The sequence below is a fragment of the Coregonus clupeaformis genome, chromosome 16, assembly GCF_020615455.1.
Source record: "Coregonus clupeaformis isolate EN_2021a chromosome 16, ASM2061545v1, whole genome shotgun sequence".
NCBI lineage: Eukaryota > Metazoa > Chordata > Actinopteri > Salmoniformes > Salmonidae > Coregonus > Coregonus clupeaformis.
Window position 1 is genome coordinate 59982868 of NC_059207.1, and position 27575 is coordinate 60010442.

General features: G+C 47.0%; 1 protein-coding gene across 1 annotated transcript in view; it reads left to right on the forward strand.

Moving 5' to 3' along the window:
* csmd2 (CUB and Sushi multiple domains 2) overlaps positions 1-27575 on the forward strand; it is a 421278-nt gene that overhangs the window by 262216 nt on the left and 131487 nt on the right. Inside the window, exons 40-41 of the mRNA XM_045225492.1 lie at positions 3892-3972; positions 6023-6136. Coding sequence (XP_045081427.1) covers positions 3892-3972; positions 6023-6136 — 195 coding nt within the window. The remainder of the gene's footprint in view (positions 1-3891; positions 3973-6022; positions 6137-27575) is intronic.

Below are 27575 nucleotides of genomic sequence, written 5' to 3' on the forward strand. Positions count from 1 at the left end.
TCCCACTAAACCCAAAGCAGATGGGATGGTTTATCGCTGCATAAAGCTGTGGTAACCATGCTGGTTAAGTGTGCCTTGAATTCTAAATAAATCACAGACAGTGTCACCAGCAAAGCACCCCCACACCATCACACCTCCTCTTCCATGCTTTACTGTGGGAAATACACATGCAGAGATCATCCGTTCACCCACACCGCGTCTCACAAAGACACGGCGGTTGGAACCAAAAATCTCAAATTTAGGCTCCAGACCAAAGGATAGATTTCCACCTGTCTAATGTCCATTGCTCGTGTTTCTTGGACAAAGCATGTCTCTTCTTCTTGTTGGTGTCCTTTAGAAGTGGTTTCTTTGCAGCAATTCGACCATAAAGGCCTGATTCACACAGTCTCCTCTGAACAGTTGATGTTGAGATGTGTCTGTTACTTGAACTCTGTGAAACATTTATTTGGGCTGAAATTTCTGAGGCTGGTAACTCTAATGAACTTATCCTCTGCGGCAGAAGTAACTCTGGGTCTTCCTTTCCTGTGGCGGTCCTCATGAGAGCCATTTCATCATTGCGCTTGATGGTTTTTGTGACTGCACTTGAAGAAACGTTCAAAGTTCTTGAAATTATCCGGATTGACTGACCTTCATGTCTTAAAGTAATGATGGACTGTCATTTCTCTTTGCTTATTTGAGCTGGGCTTACCATAATATGGACTTGGTCATTTACCAAATAGGGCTATCTTCTATATTCCACCCCTACCTTGTCACAACTCAACTGACTGGCTCAAACGCACTAAGAAGGAAATAAATTCCACAAAGTAACATTTAAGAAGGCACACCTGTTAATTGAAATGCATTCCAGGTGACTACCGCATGAAGCTGGATGAGAGAATGCCAAGAGTGTGCAAAGCTGTCATCAAGGCAAAAGGTGGCTATTTTGAAAAATCTCAAATCTCAAATATATGTTTATTTGTTTAACACTTTTTTGGTTGCTACATGATTCCATATGTGTTATTTCATAGTTTTGATGTCTTCACTATTATTATACAATGTAGAAAATAGTAAAAAATTAACTAAAATCCTTGAATGAGTAGGTGTTCTAAAACTTTTGACCAGTAGTGTAGGTTGTATTTGCAATGTTGTTTGTGCTCCACTGGTTGCCCTTTTCTCATGGCAACGGGCCACAAACAGCCACTGCTGTTTGATTTGTTTTCAAATTCTTTGTGGGTCTGTGTAATCTGAGGGAAATATGTGTTTGTAATATGGTCATACATTTGGCAGGAGGTTAGGAAGTGCAGCTCAGTTTCCACATCATTTTGTGGGCAGTGTGCACATAGCCTGTCTTCTCTTGAGAGCCTGGTCTGCCTACGGCGGCCTCTCTCAATAGCAAGGCTATGCTCACTGAGTCTGTACATACTCAAGTATTTTCTTATTTTGGGGTCAGTCACAGTGGTCAGGTATTCTGCCACTGTGTGCTCTCTGATTAGGGCCAGATAGCATTCTAGTTTGCTCTGTTTTTTGTTTGATTCTTTCCAGTGTGTCAAATAGTTATCTTTTTGCTTTCTCATAATTTGGTTGGGTCTAAATGTGTTTCTGTCCTGGGGATCTTTGGGGTCTGTTTGTGTTTGTGAACAGAGCCCCAGGACCAGCTGTCTGAGGGGACTCTTCTCCAGGTTAATCTGTCTGTAGGTGATGGCTTTGTTATGGAAGGCTATGTGGAGTAGGCATTGCTTCCTTTTAGGTTGTTGTAGAATATAACAGCACTTTTCTGGATTTTGATAACTAGCGGGTATACTTCAAATTCTGCTCTGCATGCATTGTTTGGGGTTTTGCATTGTACACAAAGTATGTTTTTGCAGAATTCTGCATGCAGAGTCTCAATTGGGTGTTTGGCCCATTTTGTGAATTCTTGGTTGGTGAGTGGACCCCAGACCTCACAACCATAAAGGGCAATGGGTTCTATAACTGAATGAAGTGTTTTTTAGCCAGATCCTATTTGGGATGTTGAGTTCTATGTTCCTTTTGATGGCGTAGAAGGCCCTTCTTGCCTTGTATCTCAGATCGTTCACAGCCTTGTGGAAGTTACCTGTGGTGTTGATCTTTAGGCCGTGGTACATAATTTGCAAATAAATTCATTAAAAATCCTACAATGTGATTTTCTGGATTTTTTTTTCTCAATTTGTCTGTCATAGTTAACGTGTACCTATGATGAAAATTACAGGCCTCTCTCATCTTTTTAAGTGGGAGAACTTGCACAATTGGTGGCTGACTAAATACTTTTTTTCCCCCACTGTAGTATGAGAAGACTTTGCCTTTGGTTTGGTTTGTTTTGTTTGTGTGTCAATAAGGGTGTATATGTGTTCTGTCGTACGGTATTTTGGTAAGAAGCCATTTTGACATTTGTTCAGGACATTGTTTTCACTGAGGAAATGTTGGAGTCTGCTGTTGATGATACTGCAGAGGATTTTTCAGAGTTTGCTGTTGATGCAGATTCCACTGTAATTATTGGGATCACATTTGTCAACATTTTTGTGGATTGGGGTGATCAGGCCTTGGTTTCAAATATTAGAGAAGATGCCAGATCTGAGGGTAATGTTGAAGAGTTTAAGAATAACCAATTATAATTTTTGGTCTGTATATTTATAATTTCATTGAGGATACCATCAACACCACAGGCCTTTTGGGGTTGGAGGGTTTGTATTTTGTCCTGTAGTTAATTCAATGTAATTGGAGAATCCAGTGAGTTCTGGTAGTAGTAATAATAATAATAATAATAATAATAATAATAATAATAATAATAATAATAATAATAATAATAATAATAATAATAATAATAATAATAATAGCTGTAGTATTACAAAAATGTATGCACGCATGACTGTAAGTCGCTTTGGATAAAAGCGTCTGCTAAATGGCATATTATTATTCATGTTGTTGTTTGTTTAGTGTTTTCCAATTTTCCCAGAAGTGGTTAGAGTCTATAGATTCTTCAATTACATTGAGCTGATTTCTGAAGTGCTGTTCCATCTTTTTCCGTAGTGTATTTCTGTATTGTTTTAGTGATTCACCATAGTGAAGGCGTAGGCTCAGGTTTTCTGGGTCTTTATGTTTTTGGTTGGATAGGTTTCTCAATTTCTTTCTTAGGTTTTACATTCTTCATCAAACCATTTCTCATTGTTGTTAGTTGTCTTAGGTTTTCTGCCGGAATTAAAATTAGCTGTTAGCTGATAGGTCAGATATACTGTTTAGGCTTCCTGCTGCTATGTCTATGCCTTCACTATTGCAGGAAAATATATTCTCCAGGAAGTTGTCTAGGAGGGATTGGATTCATGGTTGGCCAATTGTTTTTTGGTAGGTTTCTACACTACCCTCCTTCCATCAGTGGAGGCTGCTGAGGACGGCTTATAGTAATGGCTGGAACGGAGCAAATGGAATGTCATCAAACAAATGAAACCATGTGTTTGATGTATCTGATACCATTCCACTGATTCCGCTCCAGCCATTACCACGAGCCCGTCCTCCCCAGATATGGAGCCACCAACCCCCTGTGCCTTCCATCCATAGCCTTTGCTATGTATGCAGTTTGTTCGGCTTCGATGACTCAAGATTGATTAATGCTCATTTCAAGTAGATTGTGATTTTGCTGTGATCTGATAGGGGTGTCAGTGGGCTGACTGTGAAACAAACAAACGAGGCAGAGACACACTCTCTCTGTCTCACTCACATTCTCTCTCTCTCTCTCTCTCTCTCTCTCTCTCTCTCTCTCTCTCTCTCTCTCTCTCTCTCTCTCTCTCTCTCTCTCTTCTCTCTCCCTCCCTCCCCAGTGGAAGTAAAGACCTCTGTTTTTCTCTCTCTCCACTAACACTGTCTAGGAGATAACATGGATTTATGTTAATTTCTCTCCAGCGTATAGACTCCAGTTCTGCCTGCCTCCCCCTATCATACCCAATGCTGAGATCTTAATGGCCAGCAAGGAATTTAAAATCGGTGAGTCAACACACATACACACACACACACACACACACACACACACACACACACACACACACACACACACACACACACACACACACACACACATACACGCACACACATGCACACACGCACGCACACACACACACACACACACATACACATACACGCACACATACACACACATACACACACACAGACATACACGCACACGCACACACACGCACACACTTACGCACACACACACACGCACACGCACACACACATACACACACACACATACATGCACACACAAACACACACGCACACACACGCACACACACACGCACACACACACACATACACGCACACACACACACATACACGCACACACACACACATACACACACACACGCACGCACACACACACATACACGCGCACGCACACACACACATACACACACACCAACACACACCTCCCCTACTATCCAGCTCTGAGGAGAAACGGCTCCTCCATAGCAAGGACTACACATCCAATTGGGCAATGTTCCAATGCTTATTCACTGACAAACTACAGTACCCAGAGGGCCGTGGGGGAACAGGAAATGAATAATGATGAGCCAAATAGCAACCTATACCCTATATAGGGTACTACTATTGATCCTATGGGCCTTGATCAAGAGTATTGCATTATATAGGACATAGGGTGCTATTTGGGTCACAGACCTCCTCTCCATATTTGTTCATTTGCATAGTGGAATGGGTAGTGATTTGTCAACTAAATAAATCAAATAATCAAAAACCGATTGTATTTGTCACATGCTTTGTAAACAACAGGTGTAGACAAACAGTGAAATGCTTCCCAACAGCAGAGAGAAAGTAAATGGAGAAAAAAAAAAAAATTACAATAGAAATAACACATAAATAAATATACAGTAATGATGACTTGGCGATGCACACTGGGTACCAGTACCGAGGCGATGTGGTACGAGTAATGGAGAATAGTGACTATTTTAATCTGGTAGGGATCCATTAAGGGCTGTACCTGGTCTGGGGCCCTCGGTCTGGGGCTCCATGCAAGATCTCACCTCGTGGGGCATCAATGATCATGAGGAAGGTGAGGGATCAGCCCAGAACTACACGGCAGGACCTGGTCAATGACCTGCAGAGAGCTGGGACCACAGTCTCAAAGAAAACCATTAGTAACACACTACGCCGTCATGGATTAAAATCCTGCAGCGCACGCAAGGTCCCCCTGCTCAAGCCAGCGCATGTCCAGGCCCGTCTGAAGTTTGCCAATGACCATCTGGATGATCCAGAGGAGGAATGGGAGAAGGTCATGTGGTCTGATGAGACAAAAATAGAGCTTTTTGGTCTAAACTCCACTCGCCGTGTTTGGAGGAAGAAGAAGGATGAGTACAACCCCAAGAACACCATCCCAACCGTGAAGCATGGAGATGGAAACATCATTCTTTGGGGATTATTTTCTGCAAAGGGGACAGGACGACTGCAACGTATCGAGGGGAGGATGGATGGGGCCATGTATCGCGAGATCTTGGCCAACAACCTCCTTCCCTCAGTAAGAGCATTGAAGATGGGTCGTGGCTGGGTCTTCCAGCATGACAACGACCCGAAACACACAGCCAGGGCAACTAAGGAGTGGCTCCGTAAGAAGCATCTCAAGGTCCTGGAGTGGCCTAGCCAGTCTCCAGACCTGAACCCAATAGAAAATATTTGGAGCATACAATGTGATTTTCTGGATTTTTGTTTTAGATTCCGTCTCTCGTAGTTGAAGTGTACCTATGATAAAAATTACAGACCTCTACATGCTTTGTAAGTAGGAAAACCTGCAAAATTGGCAGTGTATCAAATACTTGTTCTCCCCACTGTATATATATATTTTAAGAGATGTTATTACACCATTTTATTTTTCATGTGGAAGAAATAACGACAAAAAATTCACTGTTACTTAATGTACATCACTCTCTCTTTCATTCACTCTCTCTTTCATCCCTCCCTCCCTCCCTCCCTCCCTCCCTCCCTCCCTCCCTCCCTCCCCCCTCCCCACCCTCGCTCCCTCCCCCAGGTGACATAGTGCGTTACAGGTGTCTGCCAGGGTACCAGTTAAGTGGGAACAACATCCTGACCTGTCGTCTGGGGACTCACCTGGAGTTTCAGGGGCCTCCGCCCTCCTGTGAAGGTAAGATGACCTTTCCTGATCTGTCGTTAATAGGAGCCCTTATCCACACAGCGTCTCAGAGTAGGAGTGCTGATCTAGGAGATTACATGGACCTGATTCTAGATCAGCACTGATACATACATTTGGGCCCTCACCTGCCTTCACTACAAACTGTTGAGCGTAAAAAAAAAAACAGCAGTGTTGCAGTTCTTGACACAGCCTGGTGTGCCTGGCACCTACTACCATACCCCGTTCAAAGGCACTTAAATATTTTTTCTTCCCCATACACCCTCTGAATGGCACACACACAATGCATGTCTCCTGTCTCAAGGCTTAACTGGTCTCCTCCCCTTCATATACACTGATTGAAGTGGATTTAACAGGTGACATCAATAATGGATCATAGCTTTCACCTGGATTCACCTGGTCAGTTTATGTCATGGAAAGATCAGGTGTTCCTAATGTTTGTACGCTCAGTGTATGTGCCTTGCATTTGAAGTGCAACTAAATAATGTGTTGATGTGGTATTTGGTAGGAACATTGAGTTACACACCCAGATCTCAGGTTGCACAGCGCCATCACACCTGACCCCATCTGAAGCTGTCTCATAAAAAACACCTGCTTCCCTCTTCTCTCCCTGCCTCCCTGTCGCTAGGCTACCGTCAGAGGGGTGTGTGTGTGTGCGCGTTCAAGAGATGCCTCATTTCTCTATTTTTCTCTCCTTCTCTCTGTCTCTGTCTCTGTCTCTGTCTCTGTCTCTGTCTCTGTCTCTGTCTCTCTCTCTCTCTCTCTCTCTTAGTCTCTCTCTCTCTCTCTCTCTCTCTCTCTCTCTCTCTCTCTCTCTCTCTCTCTCTCTCTCTCTCTCTCTCTCTCTCTCTCTCTCTCTCTCTCTCTCTCTCTCTCTCTCTCTCTCTCTCTCTCTCTCTCTCTCTCTCTCTCTCTCTCTCTCTCTCTCTCTCTTAGTCTCTCTCTCTCTCTCAATTCAATTCAATTTAAGGTCTTTATTAGCATGGGAAACATATGTTAACATTGCCAAAGCAAGTGAAGTAGATAGTAAACAAAAGTGAAATAAACAATACATATTAACAGTAAACATTACACTCCATTGACTATGTACATACCCGGTGTGCGACAGAGCTGCAGGAGTTGTGACCCGTTTTTGTTGGTTATGTTGTCGTAGTTGTGCCTAGGGGGGCATATGGGAGAGGGAATGCTGTCACCTCCAGGTAGATGTTTGTCCCCCTGTGTGCTGAGGGTATCAGGTTCTTGTCCAGTTCTGGCATTTAGGTCGCCACAGACTAGTACATGTCCCTGGGTCTGGAAATGATTGATTTTCCCCTCCAGGATGGAGAAGCTGTCTTTATTAAAGTATGGGGATTCTAGTGGGGGGATATAGGTAGAAACAGGAGGCCATTTTTCTCTGTTGAGATTATTTCCTTTCAAATTTCTAGCCAAAGGTAAAATGTGCCTGCATTGACTAATTTAATAGAGTGAGTTAGGTCTGCTCTATACCAAATTAGCATACCCCCTGAGTCCCTTCCCTGTTTCACACCTGGTAGTTTGGTGGATGGGACTACCAGCTCTCTGTAACCTAGAGGGCAACCAGTGGGTCCCTCTCCTCTATACCATGTTTCTTGTAGGATGACAATGTCTGTATTTCCAATTTCTTTGGTGAAGTCCAGATTCCTGCTCTTTAGGCCAAAGGCAGATGACCTCAGGCCTTGGATATTCCAGGATGAAGGCTTTGTGTTCCATAAAGTGTCTAATGTTGTTGGGCGTGTGGTTTGGCCTCAGGCCAGTAGGTGTGAGCAGAGCCTGCTGAGCATCTGGTACATGCCATTGGATTAGGCTATTGTAAGAGTGGGTGTTGGGCCTGTTTGCCTGCTCACGGCCTGGGCGTATGTGTGACTTTCATGTTGAGGCCCTCTTTGCAGGAGTGGGGGGCATGTGGTGGGTAGGAGGGGCATAGGTCTGATCTGAGGGGGCCTAAATGGGGTATGGGTATGGTTGACTTGGGGGGGAGTTAATTGGTGGGGGTGGGGGTGGGGGTGTGGCTGATGGTGCTGTGGTCTGGATGTAGGTCCTCTCTGCGGGGGTCCTCTATGTTTAGGTCCTGGGGGTGGTCCCGCAGGTCTGGGAGAGTGTCTCGCTGGTCTGGGCGGGGTGTCTGTTTATCTGTTGCTCCTGTGTGAGGGGTTGGGTCTGCGGTTGAGGGCAACATCCTTTAGGGTCCGGGCGAAGGTGGGCACTGCTGCCTTGTATAGGTGGACCTGGTCATAAAGGCTGTTCAAGTCCAGGGTGGAGTGGTGGGCCAGGTAGACATTTGGTTTTGAGGCACAGTCACAGGAAATACTTGCGTTTACCCGCTGTATGGTAGCAGGGTGGAAGTCTTTTCGTGGTAACAGGGTTGAGATAACCACTTATGCGTTGGGGAAAGTAGAAGAAGCTTTTTCTATCACTCCCTTGAGTGATGTGGCCACCCTTTCCTGCTGTGTTCTCAGGTCGTTTATGCCCGTGTGTATTATTATGTGGCTGGGTGATCCTAGTTGGGAGGAAGAGGACAGAGGTTTAGTTTCCTGGGGTTTTGAACGGTGTGGTGTGAGCGATGGCTTCTCAGCCTAGCGCGGAGGAGACGCTGTCGTTACGGCATGGATTCAGGTGTGTTCCCGATAATGGAATTAAGGTGGAGGAGGTTCTGCTCACGGTCGGTGAACAGGTAGGAGCCGAATTTATACATTCCGCTTCCAGAAAGATCAAAGATGTGGCTGTGTTCATGAAAAGAGCAAATGTGGTGGGTGGCTCATTGCTAGTGGAATATTTGTAAGGGGTGTGTTGGTGCCAATTTCTCCTCTTTCTACCCCTTCGACCAGGGTGGTAGTTGTGAATCTTCCTCCTATGTTCATTACGGATGATCAAATCCGGAAGGAGCTGAGTCATTTTGGTAAGTTTGCTAGCGGTTTTCATGTACGGTTTTCAGGCAGATGCCGTCAAGCATGTTGTTTCGTTCCGGAGTCAAGTGTTCATGTTTCTGAATAACAATGAGCAACAGTTAAATGTGCATTTTAAAGTGAGGCATGGGGAAGGGCTCTATGCAGGGTTTGCCAGCACAGATAGTCTGCGGTGTTTTGAGTCTGGGGGATTTGGGGCATAAGAGCTTTGAGTCTGGGGGATTTGGGGCATAAGAGCTTTGAGTGGGGGGATTTGGGGCATAAGAGCTTTGAGTGGGGGGATTTGGGGCATAAGAGCTTTGAGTGGGGGGATTTGGGGCATAAGAGCTTTGAGTCTGGGGGATTTGGGGCATAAGAGCTTTGAGTGGGGGGATTTGGGGCATAAGAGCTTTGAGTGGGGGATTTGGGGCATAAGAGCTTTGAGTGGGGGGATTGGGGCATAAGAGCTTTGAGTCTGGGGGATTTGGGGCATAAGAGCTTTGAGTGGGGGGATTTGGGGCATAAGAGCTTTGAGTGTGGGGATTTGGGGCATAAGAGCTTTGAGTGGGGGGATTTGGGGCATAAGAGCTTTGAGTGGGGGGATTTGGGGCATAAGAGCTTTGAGTGGGGGGATTTGGAGCATAAGAGCTTTGAGTGGGGGGATTTGGGGCATAAGAGCTTTGAGTGGGGGGATTTGGGGCATAAGAGCTTTGAGTGGGGGGATTTGGGGCATAAGAGCTTTGGGTGTGGGGATTTGGGGCATAAGAGCTTTGAGTCTGGGGATTTGGGGCATAAGAGCTTTGAGTGGGGGGATTTGGGGCATAAGAGCTTTGAGTCTGGGGATTTGGGGCATAAGAGCTTTGAGTGGGGGGATTTGGGGCATAAGAGCTTTGAGTGGGGGGATTTGGGGCATAAGAGCTTTGAGTGGGGGGATTTGGGGCATAAGAGCTTTGAGTGGGGGGATTTGGGGCATAAGAGCTTTGAGTGGGGGGATTTGGGGCATAAGAGCTTTGAGTGGGGGGATTTGGGGCATAAGAGCTTTGAGTGGGGGGATTTGGGGCATAAGAGCTTTGAGTGTGGGGATTTGGGGCATAAGAGCTTTGAGTGTGGGGATTTGGGGCATAAGAGCTTTGCGTGCCCACATAAAGGCCGTAGACAAGGTGAGGGTTCAAGCACCAGTGGGGGAAATAGAGGTCAACGTGCAGGAGGCCATGAGACACAGGAAGCAGAGGCTGGGCCAAGTCATGCTATAGATGGTGGTGTAGATGAGACTGGGTCTAGTCAGCTATAGATGGTGGGGTAGATGAGGCTGGGCCTAGTCATGCTATAGATGGTGGTGTAGATGAGACTGGGTCTAGTCATGCTATAGATGGTGGTGTAGATGAGGCTGGGTCTAGTCATGCTATAGATGGTGGTGTAGATGAGGCTGGGCCTAGTCATGCTACAGATGGTGGTGTATATGAGGCTGGGCCTAGTCATGCTATAGATGGTGGTGTAGATGAGGCTGGGTCTAATGCTTTAGATGGTGGTGTAGATGAGGCTGGGTCTAGTCATGCTATATATGGTGGTGTAGATTAGGCTGGGTCTAATGCTATAGATGGTGGTGTAGATGAGGCTGGGTCTAGTCATGCTATAGATGGTGGTGTAGATGAGGCTGGGTCTAGTCATGCTATAGATGGTGGTGTAGATGAGGCTGGGTCTAATGCTATAGATGGTGGTGTAGATGAGGCTGTGTTTAGTCATGCTATAGATGGTGGTGTAGATGAGGCTGGGTCTAGTCATGCTATAGATGGTGGTGTAGATGAGGCTGGGTCTAGTCATGCTACAGATGGTGGTGTAGATGAGGCTGGGTCTAGTCATGCTATAGATGGTGGTGTAGATGAGGCTGGGTCTAATGCTATAGATGGTGGTGTAGATGAGGCTGGGTCTAGTCATGCTATAGATGGTGGTGTAGATTAGGCTGGGTCTAATGCTATAGATGGTGGTGTAGATGAGGCTGGGTCTAGTCATGCTATAGATGGTGGTGTAGATGAGGCTGGGTCTAGTCATGCTATAGATGGTGGTGTAGATGGGGCTGGGTCTAGTCATGCTATAGATGGTGGTGTAGATGAGGCTGGGTCTAGTCATGCTATAGATGGTGGTGTAGATGAGGCTGGGTCTAGTCATGCTATAGATGGTGGTGTAGATGAGGCTGGGCCTAGTCATGCTATAGATGGTGGTGTAGATGAGGCTGGGTCTAGTCATGCTATAGATGGTGGTGTAGATGAGGCTGGGTCTAGTCATGCTATAGATGGTGGTGTAGATGGGGCTGGGTCTAGTCATGCTATAGATGGTGGTGTAGATGGGGCTGGGTCTAATGCTATAGATGGTGGTGTAGATGAGGCTGGGTCTAGTCATGTTATAGATGGTGGTGTAGATGAGGCTGGGTCTAGTCATGTTATAGATGGTGGTGTAGATGAGGCTGGGTCTAATGCTATAGATGGTGGTGTAGATGAGACTGGGTCTAGTCATGCTATAGATGGTGGTGTAGATGAGGCTGGGTCTAGTCATGTTATAGATGGTGGTGTAGATGAGGCTGGGTCTAGTCATGCTATAGATGGTGGTGTAGATGAGGCTGGGTCTAGTCATGTTATAGATTGTGGTGTAGATGAGGCTGGGTCTAATGCTATAGATGGTGGTGTAGATGAGGCTGGGTCTAATGCTATAGATGGTGGTGTAGATGAGGCTGGGCCTAGTCATGCTATAGATGGTGGTGTAGATGAGACTGGGTCTAGTCATGCTATAGATGGTGGTGTAGATGAGGCTGGGTCTAGTCATGCTATAGACAGTGGTGTAGATGAGGCTGGGTCTAGTCATGCTATAGATGGTGGTGTAGATGAGGCTGGGTCTAGTCATGCTATAGATGGTGGTGTAGATGAGGCTGGGTCTAGTCAGGTTATGCTAGTGGACGAGGAGAGTGTAGTGGGGAAGGGTAAGTGACTAGGAGGGGTGGAGGAGGGTGTCAAGCGGAAGAGGAAAAAGGGGGAGAAGAAAGGAGGTGGGAGGGGAGAGGCTGGTGTGGTGAAAGGCACCAAGGAATCTTTGCCTGGTGCTGGGGGGGAGGCCCCGACTAGAGAGGAAGGGCAGGTGGTCAGGATGCCTGGTGCTGGGGGGGAGGCCCCGACGCCTGGTGCTGGGGGGGAGGCCCCGACTAGAGAGGAAGGGCAGGTGGTCAGGATGCCTAGTGCTGGGGGGGAGGCCCCGACTAGAGAGGAAGGGCAGTTGGTCAGGATGCCTGGTGCTGGGGGGGAGGCCCCGACTAGAGAGGAAGGGCAGGTGGTCAGGATGCCTGGTGCTGGGGGGGAGGCCCCGACTAGAGAGGAAGGGCAGGTGGTCAGGATGCCTGGTGCTGGGGGGGAGGCCCCGACTAGAGAGGAAGGGCAGGTGGTCAGGATGCCTGGTGCTGGGGGGAGGCCCCGACTAGAGAGGAAGGGCAGGTGGTCAGGATGAGAGATGGATCTGAGGAGGAGGAAGGTGAGTCTGAGGAAGAGGACGATGAGGAGGCTTTATTTTCAGACTCCTCCTCAATTTGTCCAGAGCTGACAGCCAGTTAGTCAGAGGGGTCAAAGTACACAGTGACGGAACTGTCAAGGTTCCTGAAGGAGACAAAGGGGAAAAGGTTAATCTTGAGGCTTTTTTTTGGCGTTCCGGGAATGTTTGTAAGATCAGTACAACACGCTATGAAAAATGAAGGTCATGGTGTCCTCTCACCCAGGAAATGGTTTAGGTTGAGGAAGTGGGTCACAACCGTGCGTAAAGGTCTACCTTCAGATGCTGTTTAGATGAATCATTTTGTTTTGGCGCTGGGGCTTTTTGAGCTTTGCTATTGGTCTCTTTCTTAGTTGGTTTTTCTCCCACTTCTTAAGGAGACTCTTTGGGTAGGCTCGCTTAATATTAATGGCGCCAGAGATGCGGGAAAGAGGAGTGTGTTGGGTGAATATGTAAAACAAAAATTACAGTACAGGTGTTGTTTCTGAAGGAGACTCAGTGATGTGGTGAATGAAGTCGATAGGGGGCTCTGGTGGAAAGGGGCAGGTGTGCTGAGCCATGAAACAAATGTTAGTTTAGGGGTGGCAGTCCTTTTTGCACCGGGTCTGGCCGTAAAATTTGCTCCTCAAAGGAGGTGTGTAGGGGTAGACTTCTTGTAGTAAAATCAGAAATTAACAACAGGGGTTTTGTCCTTATAAATGTGTATGCTCCTAACACAGGGAGAGAGAGGGGGGCTCTGTTTGGGTGTCTTAACAAGGAACTCTCTCAGGTGGCGCCTGAGGAGACGCTGGTGGTCGGCGGGGACTGGAGCTGTACGATGGATTTCACGAAAGACAGAAATGGGGAGGAGCCTAATTCAGGCTCAGTGGGGGTGTTAAGGGACATCTTTAATCAGTTTGACCTAGTTGATGTTTGGAGAACTAGACATCCCAACACAAGACACTATACATGGGTGAAGGTCTTTGGGGCTAGGGTGAGTGCAGCGCGACTCGATCGGTTTTACATGTCTATGAAATCCAAGCAATAGGCTGTTGGGCGCTACCATTCTCCCAGTGGGTTTTTCGTATCACCACATAACCATGGCTCGGCTGTCTATTTCACAAGGGGCCTCGGCAGGGATCCTATTGGAAGTGTAATGGAAAGCTCTTACAAGATGCCACTTTTTGCTCAGGTTTCCAAACTTTTTGGGAAAGGTGGGGGCAGCACAGAGAGAGGAATATGAGTCTCTGGTGGGATGTGGGAAAAGTCCAAATTTGGCTTTTCTGCCAACAGTATACAGCTCTCTCATCCTCAGAGGCTAGGAGAGGATTGGGGGAACTCGAGCGTAGCATCAGTGAGGTGGAGGTAAAAATGGTGGGGCAAGGCAACTAGGAGAGTATTGGGGCAGTTACAGTGAGGGAAAAAAGTATTTGATCCCCTGCTGATTTTGTAAGTTTGCCCACTGACAAAGAAATTATCTGTCTATAATTTTAATGGTAGGTTTATTTGAACAGTGATAGACAGAATAACAACCAAAAAATCCAGAATAATGCATGTCAAAAATGTTATAAATTGATTTGCATTTTAATGAGGGAAATAAGTATTTGACCCCTCTGCAAAACATAAGGGGGGTTGTGAAGGGCTTAACATTTTGGGGGTGTACCTGGGCTCGGATAGGTGGGTCAGGAAGAACTGGGAGGGGCTGTCACAGGCAGTGATGTCAAGACTGGCCAGGTGGAGGTGGCTCCTGTCCCAAGTGTCATATAGAGGGAGGGTGCTGATAATCAACAACCTGGTGGCATCGTCCCTGTGGCATAAACTGCCTGTCCTCAACCCTGGTCGGGCCATCACTATGTCTGTAAATGAAGGAGGACAGGGCCTGGTTGAACTGGAGAGCAGGGTGGCTGCATTCCGACTAAAGGCGGCGCAGAGACTGCTGTACCATACTGATGTCGGATGGAGGGAACCAGCATGCGCACTGCTGAGGAGAGCTTGCGGATTGGGTTGGACCTGCAGCTATTCCTCATGAGGCTGGAGGGGCTGAGTACAGCAGGTCTCTCTGATTTTTACTCTGCGGTGCTGAGGGCCTGGCAGCTACTAAGGCCCACACGAGCCTGGGCTGTGGGTGTGGGAGGAGCCTATCTTCCTTTTGAGATCGGTTCAGTCGGCCACCCTGAAGAGGCGACTGATGGCAGTGGGATTACTAAGGCTGGGTGACCTGCGACTGCTGGGAGAGGAGGGCTGGAAAACCCCAGAAGTCCTGGCACAACAAACAGGACTAACATCTCTTAGGCTGCTGGAGAGATTCCTGGGGGAAGTCCAGGAGGCACTGTCTGAGCCGGCAAAGGGGGTGTTTGAGCGGCCAAAGGGGGAGGGGCCACCAATGTTTCCGCCACTGCACGTGACGGCAGAGACTGGGGACTGGCAAGGGGGTCTGGAGGACTTGTTAGATGTTAACACTCCGAGCCTGGGGGAGTTTGAGGGGGTGGGAGGTAAAGCCCTCTACAACCTCTGTATTAAGGTAAGGAACATTAGGAGCCTAACAGGAGTGAAGGCACATCAGTGGCAGGGGGCATGTGGGGCGGAGAGTATGGTGGGTTTCAGATGGAGGGGGCTCTACAAACTCCCAGTACCAAAGAGGTCAGGGGACCTCCAGTGGAGGGTTCTACATGGAGCCCTGGCCACTAATAGCTGGTTGGCACGGGTTGAACCAGGAGTCGGACAGGGGTGTCCTTTCTGTGCCATGAGTGAAACTGTGATTCATGTGTTTTCTGTGTGCGCCAGGTTAATGCCTTTAATGTCTCTGTTGGAATGTCTGTGTGAGAGGTTGGGGGTGGAGTTTACTGTCGGGATGTTTATAATGGGGTACAGGTATCCAAATAAGGAAAAGGCCAAATGTGTGTTGTTGGATTTTCTGTTTGCTCAGTCAAAGCTGGCTATTTGGATAACAAGGAGGAACAGGGTCAAAGGTGGGGGGGATAACAGACCCTTTACTATTATTTAATGGGATGGTCTCTGCTCGCCTTAGGGTGGAATTTCAGTTCTATAAAATGATAACTAATGTGGAGATGTTTCAGGAGATACGGTTTCTTTCTTTCTTTCTTTCTTTCTTTCTTTCTTTCTTTCTTTCTTTTTCTTCTTTCTTTCTTTCTTTCTCATGTGGCCTCTCTATCTTTCCCTCCCTTGCTCTCTCTATCTCAAATCAAATGTATTTGTCACATGCTTCATAAATAACAGGTGTAGGCTAACAGTGAAATTCTTCCCAACAATGAATACAGAAATATAAGAATAGAAAATAGAAAAATAATAGCACAAGCAATAAATACACTATAGCTGTGTTCGAATACCCCATACGAACATACTGTATACTACATACTTAATGAGTATATACTACATACTATATATTATTAGTTCATTTTAGTATACTGTAAACGAACGGTATCCTTTCAGTTCAGCATACTAGTGATTTGCCTGTCTACCGGAAGTTGGTGCTGTTGCTATGCAACCTCTGGTTAGCTTATTAGCATTACAAATGACTAGCTAGACATTTTACGACTTCGGGTGTGTTCTTAAATTCAATCTGGAGTGCCAGAGTGCGCTCTGGGCGTTCGTAAATTCAGAGCGTTTCACTCTCGGCGCGTTCAGAGTGCACACTGGACGCTCTGGACGAGGAGTAGGGTTGACCCGAGCACAACGTCAGTCAAGCACCTAACTGGCTAACGTTGGCTAGCTTGCTAGCTACTTCCAGACACAAATGAGAGAACAGCTCACTCTGACCGTTTTACTCGCCCTAGCAGAGCTGGTTAGGCTGTTTTTATGCTATCCAGAGCATTGGTGACTGTAACTGTGTTTCTGCAAACAATTTAATTACGCTTCTTTGCCGACGTTTTCTGACACAGGCCATGTTCAACGGGTGTTGAGCGTTCGTAAAATCATCAGTTATTCTGCGCTCTGGTACACTCAGACGAGAGTGCTCTGAAATCGGAGTAGATAGCCAGTGCGAATTAACAAAAGCACCCGAATGTCCATTGAGAACGCACAACGACTATATCACTTAGCTAAGCTAAGAATAACGTGAATAATCAAGTCAATAAACGTTGGGTAGTTAGTTAGATAGCATTATTATGATTTTTATTTATTTTTATAGTTCATATATTGGCAAGTTTGATGTATTAGTAGCCAACTAACGTTAGGTAGCTGACATACTGGTACATACTGATGTGTGGTTCGTGAGGATAGCGTAGATAAGAAATTGCCAGCCAACGTGCAGGGGGGTATGAGGTAATTGAGGTAGATATGTACATATAGGTAGGGATAAAGTGATTAGCCATCAGGATAGATAATGGACAGTAGCAGCAGAGTATGTGATGAGTCAAAAGAGTTAGTGCAACAAGCGTCAATGCAGATGGGTAGCTCTTTCGTTAACTATTTAACTAGCTATTTAGCCATCTTGGGCTTGGGGTAGAAGCTGTTCAGGAGCCTTTTGGTCCCAGACGTGGTGCATTGGTACCGCTTGCCGTGTGGTAGCAGAGAGAACAGTCTATGACTTGGGTGGCTGGAGTCTTTTACAATTTCTAGGGCCTTCCTCTGACACCGCCTGGTATAGAGGTCCTGGGTGGCAGGGAGCTCGGCTCCAGTGATCTACTAGGCCGTTACCACTACCCTCTGTAGCGCCTTGCGGTTCTCCCTCCATAGTCTCCCAACCTCCTCAGTAGGACTGCAGCTGTTTGGCAAATTAAACCTCATGAAACATCACAAAATGGGAAATATAACAAATTGAAACTGGAGAAAATAGAAGTGCCCTCAGCATGTGGGAAATAGGGAGAGGAGAACTGATGGTGAGAGAAAGAAGGAGTGGGAGAGAGAGAGAAAGAGAGAGAGAGAGAGAGAGAGAGAGAGAGAGAGAGAGAGAGAGAGAGAGAGAGAGAGAGAGAGAGAGAGAGAGAGAGACAGATACAGAGAGAGAGAGAGAGAGAGAGAGAGAGAGAGAGAGAGAGAGAGAGAGAGAGAGATAGAGGAATATGGAGGAGATAGAGACGAACAGGAAGCAAAAATAAACATAATGGTCCTGCAGCCCAAATCGTGTGCCTCCTCACCCACACCCTTCATGGTACCATGCATGTAATGTTGTAATTCATCTGTCCCAGTTATTGTGTGATGAAGGGAACCTTCATACCCAGGGCCAACAGTTACAGCTGACACGCCCCCTGTCCACCAGCTGACACGCCCCCTGTCTACCAGCTGACACGCCCCCTGTCTACCAGCTGACACGCCCCCCTGTCCACCAGCTGACACGCCCCCTGTCCACCAGCTGACACGCCCCCCTGTCCACCAGCTGACACGCCCCCCTGTCCACCAGCTGACACGCCCCCTGTCCACCAGCTGACACGCCCCCCTGTCCACCAGCTGACACGCCCCCCTGTCCACAACCTGTCACTCAGAGAGAGAATGAGAATACTTGATACTGCAGTAAGAGATTATTGGATATCTCTAAGAAGCAGCGGAGCAATGTGGAGCTAGAGGATGAAGCAGGGAGTGAGGGAAGGGGAAAACGGAGGACAGGAGGAGAGGAAAGCAGGGAAGAGATGGAGCCTGATGAATGTGAAAGCTGGTGCCGAGCATTTTGCTGAGAAAGAGAGCTAGATCGTTGGAATGGAGAGAGCGAGAGAGAGACTGCCAAATGAGCAGAGGGATCAGGACTGGGGTATGTAGGAGAGAGAGAGAGAGAGAGAGAGAGAGAGAGAGAGAGAGAGAGAGAGAGGGAGAGAGAGAGAGAGAGAGAGAGAGAGAGAGAGAGAGAGAGAGAGAGAGAGAGAGAGAGAGAGAGAGAGAGAGAGAGAGAGCCCCTTGAATTGAGAGAGACAGAGAGAGAGAGAGAGAGAGAGAGAGAGAGAGAGAGAGAAGGGGAGAATCTCAATTGCAAACTCCTCACGTCCTATCTCCTCTCTCCTCGCCTCCTTCTCAAAACCCATTGGAGGAGAAGGTCAGATGGGAGGGACCTTTGGTTTTCTCATGCAATTGAGATTCTCCCAGGGAGATGGAGGGTGGAGAGGAGAGGACAGGAGAGGAGAGGAGAACATAGCTCATTGAAATGCAGGGGTTATCCAAGCTGCAGCTGCACCTATCAAATCACTGCTTGACAACTACACCACACACACACTCCTTCTCTGTCTCTCTCTCTCTCTCTCTCTCTCTCTCTCTCTCTCTCTCTCTCTCTCTCTCAATACAAGGGGCTTTCTCTCTCTCTCTCTCTCTCCTCTCTCTATCTCTCTCTCTCTTCTCTCTCTCTCTCTCTCTCTCTCTCTCTCTCTCTCTCTCTCTCTCTCTCTCTCTCTCTCTCTCTCTCTCTCTCTCTCTCTCTCTCTCTCTCTCTCTCTCTGTCTCTCTCTCTAGTTATTTCTCTCTCTCTCTATCTCTCTTTCTTTCTTTCTTTCTTTCTTTCTTTCTTTCTTTCTTTCTTTCTTTCTCTCTCTCTCTCTCTCTCTCTCTCTCTCTCTCTCTCTCTCTCTCTCTCTCTCTCTCTCTCTCTCTCTCTCTCTCTCTCTCTCTCTCTCTCTCTCTCTCTCTCTCTCTCTCTCTCTCCCTCTCTCTCAGTCTCTCTTACTTCCAGTCTATGTAACATAACTCTTTCTTCTCTTTCTGTTTTTTTCTCCTCCCTCTGAAGCTCTCTCTCTCTCACACACACACACACACACACACACACACACACACACACACACACACACACACACACACACACACACACACACACACACACACACATACACTACATTTCACATGCCCACACACATATTCTCTCTTTCACCCACTCCAACACAAGACTGTCAGATATTTCTTTATTCATTCCAAGTCTTGTATCCAGTCTCCATGGTGACAGGGATAACCCAATAACTTATCTCTCTCTTTCTGCATTATTTTCTGGTAGACTCTCTTGTTCTATCTCTCTCTCTCTCTCTCTCTCTCTCTCTCTCTCTCTCTCTCTCTCTCTCTCTCTCTCTCTCTCTCTCTCTCTCTCTCTCTCTCTCTCTCTCTTTAACATCTCAAGGGGTTAATTAAAACAATTAATATAGTGCCTATTAAGTGCCAAATAAAGTAACAGGGTTGATCATAACAGGATTGTTGATTTCATCTTAAATCAGCCATATATCTCCTTATGACAGAGGGAATGGAAGCTTGTTGTGTTCAACAGGGAGGGGTAATAGAATGAAAGCTTCACCAAAAAATCTATGATTGTGAAAACGCTTCTAGGCCGTCTATCTGTGGTTAACAGAGTTGACGTGTTATGCTTGTCCCCCTAGTTTCCCACCACAAAACACCAGAAAAAAAGAGTAGAACCAGCTAACTATGATTTTACTATTATAGTGTATATTCAATGTTTTCTTTAAAAAATAACATTTAAAAAGGAATAGTTTCCACATATTAAAACGCGAGTTCATTTCACATAACAGGGTTGACCTTAAAATGAGGGACAGGTCATCTAATACATCCCCTCTCCCCCTCCTTTATCCTCTCTCTCTCTCCCTTCTCTCCCTCCGCCATCTAATACATCCCCTCTCCTTTCTTCTCTCCTCCTCCTTCACCCTCTCCTTTCCTCTCTCCTCCTCCTTCACCCTCTCCTTTCTTCTCTCCTCCTCCTTCACCCTCTCCTTTCTTCTCTCCTCCTCCTTCACCCTCTCCTTTCTTCTCTCCTCCTCCTTCACCCTCTCCTTTCCTCTCTCCTCCTCCTTCACCCTCTCATTTCCTCTCTCCTCCTCCTTCACCCTCTCCTTTCTTCTCTCCTCCTCCTTCACCCACTCCTTTCCTCTCTCCTCCTCCTTCACCCTCTCCTTTCTTCTCTCCTCCTCCTTCACCCTCTCCTTTCATCTCTCCTCCTCCTTCACCCTCTCCTTTATTCTATCCTCCTCCTTCACCCTCTCCTTACCTCTCTCCTCCTCTTTCACCCTCTCCTTTATTCTATCCTCCTCCTTCACCCTCTCCTTACCTCTCTCCTCCTCCTTCACCCTCTCCTTTCCTCTCTCCTCCTCCTTCACCCTCTCCTTTCTTCTCTTCTTCTTAAAAGGTAAAAAGACAGACATGCATCAGAGCCTCCGCCTTCCTCTTCTGTCATCCCCGTCTCTCTCTCTCTCTCTCTCTCTCTCTCTCTCTCTCTCTCTCTCTCTCTCTCTCTCTCTCTCTCTCTCTCTCTCTCTCTCTCTCTCTCTCTCTCTCCCTTGGTGGCTGTCTGGCTGTCTAGCGTACAGCGTTGTGCTCCTACTAATGGTAAATGGAAAGGCCTGCGTTCCCCTCAGATCAGCTCGTTATCGCCACGGTAGATTATGGTAATCAAACAGCTCCCTCCAGAGAGCACTGCTATGATGTGTGTGTGTGTGTGTGTGTGTGTGTGTGTGTGTGTGTATGTGTGTTTTTGTGTGTGTGTGTGTGCGTGCATGTCTTCCTATTTTGGGTGGGTGCAATACAGTATATTTAACGAGTGTGTGGCATGACTGTCTGTTTGGAGGGGGTGTGTGTGTGTGTGTGTGTGTGTGTGTGTGTGTGTGTACATGTCTTCCTATTTTGGGTGGGTGCAATACAGTATATTTAACGAGTGTGTGGCATGACTGTCTGTTTGGAGGGGTGTGTGTGTGTGTGTGTGTGTGTGTGTGTGTGGCTGACTGTGTAAAATATATAATATTGTCGATGAGATGTTTGTATGCATCAGTTACATTCTGAATAAAGTTCATGCATCAGTTACATTCAGCCATGTCTTCGTCTTATTGTCTTAGTATAGGGACGCTACAGGTACGCTACATGACCAAAAGTATGTGGACACCTGCTCGTCAAACATCTCATTCCAAAATCATGGGCATTAATATGGAGTTGGTCCCCCCTTTGCTGCTATAACAGCCTCCACTCTTCTGGGAAGGCTTTCCACTAGATGTTGGAACATTGCTGCGGGGACTTGCTTCCATTCAGCCACAAGAGCATTAGTGAGGTCGGGCACTGATGTTGGGCGATTAGGCCTGGCTTGCAGTCGGCGTTCCAATTCATCCCAAAGGTGTTCGATGGGGTTAAGGTCAGGGGCTCTGTGCAGGCCAGTCAAGTTCTTCCACACCAATCTCGACAAACCATTTCTGTATGTACCACCCTTTGTGCACAAGGGCATTGTCATGCTGAAATAGGAAAGGGCCTTCCCCAAACTGTTGCCACGAAGTTGGAAGGACAGAATCATTTAGAAGATCATTGTCTGTTGTAGCATTAAGAATTCCCTTCAATGGAACTAAGAAGTCTAGCCCGAACCATGAAAAACAGCCCCAGACCATTATTCCTCCTCCACCAAACTTTACAGTTGGCACTATGCATTGGGGCAGGTAGCGTTCTCCTGGCATACGCCAAACCCAGATGTGTCCGTCGGACTGCCAGATGGAGAAGCGTAATTCATCATTCCAGAGATTGCGTTTCCACTGCTCCAGAGTCCAATGGCCGCAAGCTTTTCACCACTCCAGCCGACGCTTGGCATTGAGCATGGTGACTTTAGTCTTGTGTGCGGCTGCTCGGCCATGGAAACCCATTTCATCAAGCTCCCGACTAACAGTTATTGTGCTGACTTTGCTTCCAGAGGCAGTTTGGAACTCGGTAGTGAGTGTTGCAGCCGAGGACAGATAATTTTACGCGCTTCAGCACTCGGCGATCCAGTTCTGTGAGCTTGTGGGGCCTACCACTTCGCTGCTGAGCCGTTGTTGCTCCTAGACATTTTACTTCACAATAACAGCACTTATAGTTGACCGGGGCAGCTCTAGCAGGGCAGAAATCTGATGAACTGGCTTGTTGGAAAGGTGGCATCGTATGACGGTGCCACATTGAAAGTCATTGAGCTCTTCAGAAAGGTCATTCTACTGCCAGTGTTTGTCTATGGAGATTGCATGGCATTGGGCTCAATTTTATATACCTGTCAGCAACAGGTGTGGCTGAAATAGCTGAATCCACTCATTTGAAGGGGTGTCCACATTCTGCTGTATATATAGTGTATAATACAATCTAAAACAAGTTTTAAATCCAACACAATCCTCCTCAGAAGTTACCTGGAGATAATCTAGACATGTTGCTGAGACCCTTAATTCTCCTTCCTGTCAGTTTAGAGATCTAATACCTTTGTTTACAGTGTCGCCGTGACAACACATCTCAATCTGGATTACTGGGATGCCTCCCAATTGGCACCCTATTGGGCTCTGGTCTAAAGTAGTGCACTATATAGGGAATAGGGTGCCATTCTCTGGTCTAAAGTAGTGCACTATAAAGGGGATAGGGTGCCATTCTCTGGTCTAAAGTAGTGCACTATATAGGGAATAGGGTACCATTCTCTGGTCTAAAGTAGTGCACTATATAGGGAATAGGGTGCCATTCTCTGGTCTAAAAATAGTGCACTATATAGGGAATAGGGTGCCATTCTCTGGTCTAAAGTAATGCACTATATAGGGAATAGGGTACCATTCTCTGGTCTAAAGTAGTGCACTATATAGGGAATAGGGTGCCATTCTCTGGTCTAAAGTAGTGCACTATATAGGGAATAGGGTGCCATTCTCTGGTCTAAAGTAGTGCACTATATAGGGAATAGGGTACCATTCTCTGGTCTAAAAATAGTGCACTATATAGGGAATAGGGTGCCATTCTCTGGTCTAAAGTAGTGCACTATATAGGGAATAGGGTGCCATTCTCTGGTCTAAAAAATAGTGCACTATATAGGGAATAGGGTGCCATTCTCTGGTCTAAAATAGTGCACTATATAGGGATAGGGTGCCATTCTCTGGTCTAAAAATAGTGCACTATATAGGGAATAGGGTGCCATTCTCTGGTCTAAAATAGTGCACTATATAGGGATAGGGTGCCATTCTCTGGTCTAAAGTAGTGCACTATATAGGGAATAGGGTGCCATTCTCTGGTCTAAAGTAGTGCACTATATAGGGATAGGGTGCCATTCTCTGGTCTAAAAATAGTGCACTATAAAGGGATAGGGTGCCATTCTCTGGTCTAAAGTAGTGCACTATATAGGGAATAGGGTGCCATTCTCTGGTCTAAAGTAGTGCACTATATAGGGAATAGGGTGCCATTCTCTGGTCTAAAGTAGTGCACTCTATAGGGAATAGGGTGCCATTCTCTGGTCTAAAGTAGTGCACTATATAGGGAATAGGGTTCCATTCTCTGGTCTAAAGTAGTGCACTATATAGGGAATAGGGTGCCATTCTCTGGTCTAAAGTAGTGCACTATATAGGGAATAGGGTGCCATTCTCTGGTCTAAAATAGTGCACTATATAGGGATAGGGTGCCATTCTCTGGTCTAAAATAGTGCACTATATAGGGAATAGGGTGCCATTCTCTGGTCTAAAATAGTGCACTATATAGGGAATAGGGTGCCATTCTCTGGTCTAAAATAGTACACTATATAGGGAATAGGGTGCCATTCTCTGGTCTAAAATAGTGCACTATATAAGGAATAGGGTGCCATTCTCTGGTCTAAAATAGTGCACTATATAGGGAATAGGGTGCCATTCTCTGGTCTAAAATAGTGCACTATATAAGGAATAGGGTGCCATTCTCTGGTCTAAAATAGTGCACTATATAGGGAATAGGGTGCCATTCTCTGGTCTAAAATAGTGCACTATGTAGGGAATAGGGTGCCATTCTCTGGTCTAAAATAGTGCACTATATAGGGAATAGGGTGCCATTCTCTGGTCTAAAGTAGTGCACTATATAGGGAATAGGGTGCCATTCTCTGGTCTAAAGTAGTGCACTATATAGGGAATAGGGTGCTATTCTCTGGTCTAAAGTAGTGCACTATATAGGGAATAGGGTGCCATTCTCTGGTCTAAAGTAGTGCACTATATAGGGAATAGGGTGCCATTCTCTGGTCTAAAGTAGTGCACTATATAGGGAATAGGGTGCCATTCTCTGGTCTAAAGTAGTGCACTATATAGGGAATAGGGTGCCATTCTCTGCTCTAAAGTAGTGCACTATATAGGGAATAGGGTGCCATTCTCTGGTCTAAAGTAGTGCACTATATAGGGAATAGGGTGCCATTCTCTGGTCTAAAGTAGTGCACTATATAGGGAATAGGGTGCCATTTAGGACTCAGACTGGATAACTGGGAACATAAAAGCATAGTGAAGCTCATCTCTGTCTTTCTTCTGTCTCTTCTCTGTCTCTTCACTGTCTCCTCTCTGTCTCTTCTCTGTCTCTTCTCTGTCTCTTCTCTGTCTATTCTCTGTCTATTCTCTGTCTCTTCTCTGTCTCATCTCTTTCTCTTCTCTGTCTCTTCTCTGTCTCTTCTCTGTCTCTTCTCTGTCTCTTCTCTGTCTCTTCTCTGTCTCTTCTCTGTCTCTTCTCTGTCTATTCTCTGTCTATTCTCTGTCTCTTCTCTGTCTCATCTATGTCTCTTCTCTGTCTATTCTCTGTCTCTTCTCTGTCTCATCTCTGTCTCTTCTCTGTCTCTTCTCAATCTCTTATCTGTCTCTTCTCAATCTCTTATCTGTCTCTTCTCTGTCTCTTCTCTGTCTCTTCTCTGTCTCTTCTCTGTCTCTTCTATGTCTCTTCTCTGTCTATTCTCTGTCTATTCTCTGTCTCTTCTCTGTCTCATCTATGTCTCTTCTCTGTCTCTTCTCTGTCTCTTCTCTGTCTCTTCTCTGTCTCTTCTCTGTCTCTTCTCTGTCTCATCTCTGTCTCATCTCTGCCTCTTCTCTGTCTCTTCTCTGTCTCATCTCTGTCTCATCTCTGCCTCTTCTCTGTCTCTTCTCTGTCTCTTCTCTATCTCTTCTCAATCTCTTCTCTGTCTCTTCTCTGTCTCTTCTCTTCTCTATCTCTTCTCTCTCTTTGTCTCTTCTCTGTCTCTTCTCTGTCTCTTCTCTGTCTCTTCTCTGTCTATTCTCTGTCTCTTCTCTGTCTCTTTGTCTCTTCTCTGTCTCATCTCTATCTCTAACTTCACGACTCAGAGAGCCAGACGTGAGATGCTTGCTGTCTGAAAGGTCAATCTAACCATGTGTTTTATCCCTGTGGGAACTAACTGATCATTAGGTGAACTTTACTACAGGGATTAATAGACTGCGGTCTGTCACTCTGTAAAGAGGATAACTACTATTTCCTTTAATAAACTGCTGTCAGATAATTGCTGGGAGGAGTGACATTGATTGTGTGTGTGTGTGTGTGTGTGTGTGTGTGTGTCTGTGTGTGTGTGTGTGTGTGTCTGTGTCTGTGTCTGTGTCTGTGTCTGTGTCTGTGTGTGTGTGTGTGTGTGTGTGTGTGTGTGTGTGTGTGTGTGTGTGTGTGTGTGTGTGTGTGTGTGGATGGAATTGGGTGTTGCATAACTTTGTTTATGAAATTAATGAAATAAATATGTAATTGTTGTGTTATTTGTTCACTTATGGTCCCTTTATCTAATATTAGGTTTTGGTTGAAGATCTGATAACATTCAGTATCACAAATATGCAAAAGTAGAGAAAATTAGAAAGGGGGCAAATAGTTTTTCATAGCACTGTATGTTTGTACCCCTGTCCTACTACCCCTGTCCTACTACCCCTGTCCCACTACCCCTGTCCTACTACCCCTGTCCCACTACCCCTGTCCTACTACCCCTGTCCTACTACCCCTGTCCTACTACCCCTGTCACACTACCCCTGTCCTAATACCCTGTCCTACTACCCTGTCCTACTACCCCTGTCCCACTACCCCTGTCCTACTACCCTGTCCCACTACCCCTGTCCTACTACCCTGTCCTACTACCCTGTCCTACTACCCCTGTCCCACTACCCCTGTCCTACTACCCCTGTCCTACTACCCCTGTCCCACTACCCCTGTCCTACTACCCCTGTCCTACTACCCCTGTCCTACTACCCCTGTCCCACTACCCCTGTCCTACTACCCCTGTCCTACTACCCCTGTCCTACTACCCTGTCCTACTACCCCTGTCCCACTACCCCTGTCCTACTACCCCTGTCCTACTACCCTGTCCTACTACCCCTGTCCTACTACCCTGTCCTACTACCCCTGTCCCACTACCCCTGTCCCACTACCCCTGTCCTACTACCCCTGTCCTACTACCCCTGTCCTACTACCCCTGTCCCACTACCCCTGTCCTACTACCCCTGTCCCACTACCCCTGTCCTACTACCCCTGTCCCACTACCCCTGTCCCACTACCCCTGTCCCACTACCCCTGTCCTACTACCCCTGTCCTACTACCCCTGTCCCACTACCCCTGTCCCACTACCCTGTCCCACTACCCCTGTCCTACTACCCCTGTCCTACTACCCTGTCCTACTACCCCTGTCCCACTACCCCTGTCCCACTACCCCTGTCCTACTACCCCTGTCCCACTACCCTGTCCTACAACCCTGTCCCACTACCCCTGTCCCACTACCCCTGTCCCACTACCCCTGTCCTACTACCCCTGTCCTACTACCCCTGTCCCACTACCCCTGTCCTACTACCCCTGTCCCTGTCCCACTACCCCTGTCCTACTACCCCTGTCCCTGTCCTACTACCCCTGTCCTACTACCCCTGTCCCACTACCCCTGTCCCACTACCCTGTCCTACTACCCCTGTCCTACTACCCCTGTCCTACTACCCCTGTCCCACTACCCCTGTCCTACTACCCCTGTCCCACTACCCCTGTCCTACTACCCCTGTCCTACTACCCCTGTCACACTACCCCTGTCCTACTACCCCTGTCCTACTACCCTGTCCTACTACCCTGTCCCACTACCCCTGTCCTACTACCCCTGTCCCACTACCCCTGTCCCACTACCCCTGTCCCACTACCCCTGTCCTACTACCCCTGTCCCACTACCCCTGTCCTACTACCCCTGTCCCACTACCCCTGTCCCACTACCCCTGTCCTACTACCCCTGTCCTACTACCGCTGTCCTACTACCCCTGTCCCACTACCCCTGTCCTACTACCCCTGTCCTACTACCCCTGTCCCACTACCCCTGTCCTACTACCCCTGTCCTACTACCCCTGTCCCACTACCCTGTCCCACTACCCCTGTCCTACTACCCCTGT